This window comes from Papilio xuthus, unplaced genomic scaffold (assembly GCF_000836235.2).
Source record: "Papilio xuthus unplaced genomic scaffold, Pxut_1.1 DF825946.1, whole genome shotgun sequence".
Taxonomy (NCBI): Eukaryota; Metazoa; Arthropoda; class Insecta; order Lepidoptera; family Papilionidae; genus Papilio; species Papilio xuthus.
In genome coordinates this window covers 13,127,207-13,135,054 of record NW_013532703.1, presented here as the reverse complement: position 1 = coordinate 13,135,054, position 7,848 = coordinate 13,127,207, and the positions used below count along the sequence as shown (strand labels likewise).

The following is a 7,848-nucleotide window of genomic DNA, read 5'->3' as shown; positions in this document are numbered from 1 at the left end:
TTAGGGCAGCGGCTTGTGTTCGGGGATGGTGGGGGAGGTGGCCCCGCTGGCCCCGCGGCTCGCGTCGCGCAGCGCCTCGTCGAAGCTCTGAGTCGAGTTAGAGCGGGACGCCACTTTGCCCTGTAACCAATCAAACATTTTAATTTTGCCAGACAATAGAAGTGTATTATATATAATAGAGGTTATGAAATAATTAAATTTTATTTCAGGATATTACGACAAATATTAACCATTCCTTTTTTATGTAAGGGTCAATGTTTTTTATTATGGAATCTGCTGATTTTTATTACTTTCTTGAATTTGCTTATAACAATCAAATGGCGGGATTCGAACCGTAGACCACGTGATCGGAAATCCGATCCCTTAACCATTAGGCACATTGACACTTCGGAATCAATTGACGTGATAGATGTATAGAGTGATAGATTAATTGAAAAACAAGATAAAAACAGTAAGTATGACTATGTGTTATACCTTGACGTTCTCGTAGGCAGTACCGACGCGCTCTTCGATGGAGCGGAAGGAGTCGGAGTTACGCATCTGTCCGAGCTTGCTGGACACGCCGGCCGTGATGCCGCCCAGGATAGACGTCGTCTTCTCAGCAGTCGATTTTATCACAGATTCAGTTTTTTGGTATCTGTCGATCGATACATATAACAATAATTAATCTTGTACGTATATTTGAAATTCCTAGAGCAAAGGATATGTATGGTATCGATTCTTTTTAACAATTTGCGTTTCAATATCTTTTATTAGTCTTTTTTTATGCCAGTATAGAAACGTCAGAATTTAGTGCGAACATAAAATCGTGCAGGCAATGGAAGCAGGACTCGGATCGGATGACCAGGATTTTATTGTCAGCTTAGCTGAGATCAATTACTGAACTCATTTCAAGGTTAAGTGTATATAGTTGTATGTATGCATATATAGACATGTATATATAAAACATATAATATGTATATAACAGTATGGTGTTTTGAATGTAGATTATTACTTTAAAGTTGTTAGTTTTTCCACGATAAACATAATCATGAAAACAAAAACATAAATCTATGTCAAATGTAAAGATAAATATAAATTTTATACATGACTATCTTAAACATATAGTTATTTCATTAAATATAATAATATCAAGTAGAGTAAGCGATAACTGATAACAAATTGTACAAAAAGTGTTGACGGCCTGTTGAAAAGAAAATGGGCGAATTAATTTTTTTATTCGAATCGTAATAAAGGGAGCTAGAATGTAACATTGGATTATCGCTGTCGCTTATAGAATCGACAAAATGTGTCAAAATGCATAGGCATAGTTACATGCACGTGACATCAAAAGTATTTGTCACTTCCAAAAATTTTTACATTTTCGATTAGCGACTTCTTATCAAATGTTACTTTGTTTATGAACAAAGATCAAGGTTAGAAAGCTAATTTCGAATTAATATTTCCTGCGATATTTTCTCGTATCAAAAGCTAATTAATTCTGGCTCATATATTTCACGGTTGTACAATATATTTAATAAACGACAAGACAAGGAAATACTGGTTTAAGCATAAAGTGTGGTTAGCGATGCAATCGGATCCGACGCACGATTCGATCCAGTTCCCGATTAAAACAAGACATTAGTATAAAAAAACGATACCTCAATAAACTCGTTATGTGCACGGAACGTTTCGTACAACTAACAATAAATTCTATATATTAAAATAGTTTTCAGTTTTTGCTTGAAGTCTTTTAAATAAAACTTTGTTTTATTATCCAATTGAATTAATTTGTCTATTATAATGACAAAAAAATGTCGAACTTTTTCAGCAATTAGAAGTCAAGGGCGATATATATTTTTTTAATTTAAAATAAGTTACATGTTACATGTAAAAGTAACAAATTTTTTATATTGCATAAAATTGTAACAGATCGATAAATATTATGTCTAGAGTTAAAATAGGTCAGTCAGTAATATTGGCTTTTATCGACAGTACTCACGAATCGTTACGTCACAATCCTACAATGTTAAGATTGCTACATATCACTAAATCACCAACTATATCGTAATTTGCGATGTGTACGAACAAAATGCTTTAGAAGTGTTTACGTAGACTTTTAATTTATCCTTTTGGTAATAACTTTCTGCACCGACACCGTTTACTACGCCTAGTGTTACTCTTAAGCAATTATATAACTACTTTCTTTTGGGTTAGAACAATTTTTAAATAATTTGAAAACCACATTAATCGTGCAAGCGGTAAGATTAAATATATTAGCAATAATATATAAAATAGCGTAGTGTAACCGTACTTACATTGGTGCTTCCGTCACAGCCTGCGTAAGAGCAGCGACTCGTGTTTCAATGGTTTGATAGCTGTTATGTAACAAACCAAATGAAAAGTCAAATGAAACGAAACAAATATAACGCAACCCGAAAAGCTCAAGCGGATCATACAGCAAGCGAAGTGGTAAAAATAATCTGTCTTACTAAATAACTATATAATGTTCTAACCCACGAGAAACATTCATTCACCTAATTAACTGTGCATATGATATTGTGGAAATAATATTAGTTGAGTGTTACTTACACTTGGCTCTCCTTTACGTTTTTCAAACCCTGATTGACGTCCTCGGTTATCTCCTTCCATACAGTTATGCCAAGTTTCCTCTTCAACTCCGAGCTTTGACGAATCTGAAATGGGTAAATATAATTCGTTTGTCGTTTGTAAGAGTCCATTCTAGACTATATAGAATATAACTAAAATTAAGAATAAAAATACAAATATCCATCCATCGTTTGCTGACCTTCGTATGTAATTTAATAGAGAAACACAACACACGGTAAAATTTGGTCTAGAGGCTGTGGATCTATCCTGTTTTTCGTTCAAAAATTAATGAGGATGACAAGGAAAAAGTCATTGCCAACTCCTTCTCCCACGTGATAAAAAACATAACTTTTTATATCAAAGAAATTCTTAAGTGGCGGCATCGTGGATCGAAATCAGGTTGTTGGCATACTGGTAACTTAACCGAGCGCCCGGACATTGAACTGCCGCGATCGCGTATTATAACTTACTTGTACAGTAACTATATGTAACAAACAATTGTTAAATTTAAAAAAAAAACGTTTATTCCTCAAAATGAATACGATAACCTGTATCGCAATACTTGAAGGAGAAGACCAAATTTCACTTTATTCTCCAAAACTGTCAAAATGTTTAGGTTACAAGTCAGAAAATAAAAATAATTGTTTATGACGGGACCTACCTTGCTCTGCAGCACTGTACGTAGCGTAGCGATCTCGTCCTCGACGCGGGCCAGCTCGTGGCTCCACTCGGCGCGGAGCTGCTCCACCTGCTCGGGTGACAGGCCCGCCAGCTCGTCAGGCGTGTGCGCGTCACCGCCGCCTGCACCACCAGCGCCTGGCATCGCTTCCTCAGCTAATAACCAAGCAGAAAAATCACTCAAATCCTTTGCTCACATCACTTGCAAACAGGATCGATTGTAAAAGTTTACACAATTCCACAACTTTTTTAATATTTTTTTTTTTTTTAAATATGCTTGCATAATAAATGGCGGAGTCTACGTGCTAGGTAATATAAAGACACTATCCTTGTGATACACGGAGCAGATAAATTTGGATGTACAACTTTCTCTTGCAATGAGTTGCATAGGATATTATAAACTCATGGTTATTTTTTCTGTGTTATTATTGGTCAAAGATGGTCATCGGAATGAGTGTAACATTAAATATTATTACTTGGACAATACAAATAACAATATATTTTTGTCTACGTCACAATAAATATTATACTTTAAATTTTATCCTACCATTTTTCTTTATTTCTGCCTTTTGAGTACCTAGTTTGTTTGATGTTTTGTAATCCTCTAATGAAGAGAAAGGCTTTAACTTAAGAAGATTAACACATTTAACTTGCGATTTTGCTTGATGTTACTGTCCGCATTTACCAAACATCTAATGGTCATTAGAGTGCAAAAAACTAGTACATTTAAGATTTCACTGCAAAATGTCGAAATGGCTTTAAATGTTTTTACATTCACAATTGTAAATGTTATGAAATTGTATTAGATTTCTTTATTTATTATATTTGCTATGAATATGGTGCGTCTACATCAGTGGTTCCCAAACTTATTTTATCTACCGCCCACTTTGAGAATAAATATTTTTTAGCGCCCCCATATTTTCACATATTTAAAAACCACTATAACTTCAAATTAAACTAATTAATTATTGTGACCTATATATGTATATTAACGGAGAATTCTAAACGAAACTTTTACTATAACCCGCAACTTGAGACCTGCAGCACAAGGTGGCGCTATCGCCCACTTTGGGAAACACTGGTCTACATGAACGACGGTGGACAGAGAGATGATGAGTACAATTCGTAAATTGGGATCGGTCTAAGTATAACTCCCATGCCTCCCACGCGCAACTTTAACAAAGATTTTAAACTTGTTCTGGAACCAGACTTATTCCGAATGTGCAAGAAATCTTATTAGGTAAAAGAAGACTTTATCAAACATATAAATAAAAAAAGGCTTTAGCTTCGCCCGGTACCTAACAAGACAATTTTAACATTTCATTAAGAAAATAAAAAGATATTTCGATTAGAATCAAATATAAATTTTAGAATCCAGTTGTTTAACGAATGTTGCCTTCGCATTCTCAGTATTAATAATGCTTAAGATTCTGTCCTGTAAAATGTGAGTTAAAAACATACAATTTGACTACATCATTATTGTTATTCAAACGAACAAAAGCAGAATAAATGAACGCTTATTTTATGAAAATGAAAGCTCTTTTCGGTCCGTTAAGTTTGTATAATGAAGTTTACATTTGTGTAAATACGAGTAAAAGTAACAATAACATAAAATATCTCATTAAATTTTTTAGCTATTATTTCAACGAAATTCTGAATTAGATTTCGAATTTAATATATTTAAAATAATGAATTAATACAGTCTACTTTGTAATGTTGATCGGTAATAATTAATTATATTGTGTTTAAATCAAAGGCAAGATCACACAATAGGTTACGATTAACGTATCTACATCGTTCGGTTACTAGTAAGTGTCTTAAACACCTTATTCATCCATATATCAGTAATTGAATAGAGAAATGTTATCGTATATAACTTGTGGTTAGGCGTATCACGTCATAATGTTTCACTATAATTAAATAGATATACAACTGACCGGAAATTGTGTAAACAACGTGGATATACAATAATTACAAGTATGAACAAAAGTTACGTCCGTCATGTTACGTATGGTCAATATTTACTTGTGATAGCTAACATTCCTTCTGTGTGGTTTATATATTTTTCCATATAAAAGTAATCTTACTAATATTATAAGTGCGAATGTTTGTATGTATGGATGGATGTTTGTTTGAAGAAATCTCTAGAACGGATGAACGGATCTCGACAAAATTTGGCATACATCTAGAACATAGTTTGGAAATATACACAGGCTACTAATTGCGTTTGTTTCATTCCACACGGACGGAGTCGCGGGCAACCGCTAGTGCATTATGAGATCGACTGCCAATTTACATTCGCAACTGTCGTCTTCATCAATTCGATGTTTGTTTATATTAACAGATATTTTATAATTGCAGTTCAAGTAGTAGCAAATATTATTCATACTTTTTATCAATAAAGGGCAATAATACTTGACCTCAATATAATAAAAATATGCAAACATCAACTCTGTACTCTGCGGTATCTAAACTACATAATATACTAATGCATACATGTTTATTAAATTAAAAAAATGACTAACGTGCTTAGGAAATATTGGGTAACAATATACATGCATCACAAAGTAATAACGATTACTCAATTGGAACATGAAATGTATGCAGTCTACTAATGAGCCCACTTATAGTACTAATCTGTAAGATTTCTGACCACCAAATACGTTGACTTTTTCTTTGATCCCTTGTTTCAAATACTACTTGTATATCCATCGAGTGATAGCCTTATTTTACGTTACCTCTGTCTAAATGTTGGTTCAAAGAAGTCAAGGACACAGCCAAATGGAAAAGAATAACAAAGAACGCACTCTACCACTATATGGAATACTAGCTACGAAGAAATACCTCTGTCTCAAGTCTTATATCTTCCTTATTTCACTAATTATAGTTATTAGATAGTTTAGAATGATGGATGTTTATTTGAATTTATCTCCAGAACGGAATAACAGATCTCGATTAAATTTGGCACATATGTAGAGAATTGTCTGGACGGACTCATAGGCTATTTTTTTTTAATTTACGCTCGGTCGGAGTAGCGGGCGACAGCTAGTATAAAACGTATGTCTCTCATAACACACCATTCTAGCCGATAGCTCGATAGATATAGAGGCAAGAACTGCATATTACGATGCTAATCCATAAAACAATTAAAATTAAATAATTCGTGATAGAATGCGCACTTATTTATCAATCTTAGTCAATCTGGCCGAAAATGAACTGGGCGCAGCGAGTTGAGTGTTCCGTTTATTTATTCAAAATGGTATTTCTTTTAGAACTGAATACATACGATGCTATGCCATCTAGAGGATGTTTCTAAAACTTGCTATGCGCTTTATCATAAAACCTGTTTAAAATTAAATTCGAAAACAACGGTGACTACATGAAACTCTTCAAATAACTTAAAACATCTGTTACAATTGTGGCACCATATGTGTTACTAACCTCCAGGCGTGATGCCCAGAAACTTTTTGTAATTTGTGTGACTGGAAACTTTTGCGAGATACGGTTTGGAGAGGTCTTGGAAGGTGACGCGCACTTCACGAATTTTTTTCCTGAATATTCGGAGTCGTCTGCGACGATTGTCCATGTAGAACTCTGTCTCGATGCAGAGCGCGGAGTCGGCCAGGTCGGGCAGCGCGCGCCAGTCCGCCTCGGCCTCGGAGTCGCGCGGCCAGCTCGCCAGCTCCTCCAGTTCGTCCAGCTCGTCTACCGCCACATCGAAACTGGGCGTCGAGTCGTCGTCCGGCGGCACGAAGTACGGATCCTCCATATACTCCAAGCTGGCGGGCTCCGCGCTTCCCTCACGCGTGTTCGCCATCTCACTATCTTCCTCTCCTACCGCGAATATCCATCATATTTTCGATAGCAGAATAACAACGAGTCGAATATGTCCACAGATGTCTTTTAATACACATTGGCGATGTTGAAATACCAAATAAAACATGTAACAATAAACGTTAGCAATCGGTGTGGTCAGAATGTTCACAGTCTACATGGTTCTATCACAGATAACAAACACTCGGCAAAATTTCAAAATTTGACAGCGCTGGCAATATGTCCGTGTTCCGGCTCCTCGCCACGTCGGAGCTCGTTAGCACGACCGGCCGCGTCCGTCTCGCGCCACTGCCTGACTGCTCCTATTCGCCACTTTCACCGACGACCACGCGAGCTACGATCTGGCTATTTTATATGATCTTGACCTCCAAACGTATTTGTCGCTTATTTGGAATAATTGAAATAAAATTTAGCAAACGCGAGCGAGAGCAAAGGTACTCTCGTAATACAGGCATCCGAGCGCACGACGTCGACTATCAAAACGAGTCCAAAAAGCGTACTCACCTTGTATTGCCAAAGTTTATTGACAGTGGTCGGGCCCGCGCCGAGTGAGCGGCGGCTGCGCGGACGCTGGAGCGCGGCACAACAGACTTACGTCATTTTTTACTTATCGACACGAAACGTAAAAACGCTGATTGCCAAACTATGAGTCACACCGATTTTACTTTACGAAATCAGAGACATAGACCTCGTGCAATCCAGTAAATGCTTTTGTTACTAGTTACTAAATCGTTTTCTACAATCATT

At 36.1% G+C, this 7,848-nt stretch overlaps 1 protein-coding gene across 1 annotated transcript; it reads right to left on the bottom strand.

Moving 5' to 3' along the window:
* LOC106124646 (tumor protein D54) lies at positions 1 to 7,580 on the bottom strand. The gene is made up of 6 exons (XM_013321522.1): positions 6,709 to 7,580; positions 3,251 to 3,423; positions 2,572 to 2,675; positions 2,298 to 2,357; positions 475 to 637; positions 1 to 120 (listed from the first exon to the last, which is right to left on the bottom strand). Exons 1-6 carry the CDS (start codon positions 7,082 to 7,084, stop codon positions 1 to 3), a joined length of 996 nt encoding a protein of 331 aa, XP_013176976.1. The 5' UTR covers positions 7,085 to 7,580.
* Positions 7,581 to 7,848: the final 268 nt, after the last annotated feature.

What these genes read in the sequence shown, in the direction of transcription:
- LOC106124646 (XM_013321522.1), bottom strand. Translation starts at nt 7,084, where the DNA reads ATGGCGAACACGCGTGAGGGAAGCGCGGAGCCCGCCAGCTTGGAGTAT. An exon ending in TCTGGGCATCACGCCTGGAG is followed by an intron (nt 3,424 to 6,708) that starts GTTAGTAACACA and finishes CTTGGTTATTAG; the next exon opens with CTGAGGAAGCGATGCCAGGC. An exon ending in CTGCCTACGAGAACGTCAAG is followed by an intron (nt 121 to 474) that starts GTATAACACATA and finishes GATTGGTTACAG; the next exon opens with GGCAAAGTGGCGTCCCGCTC.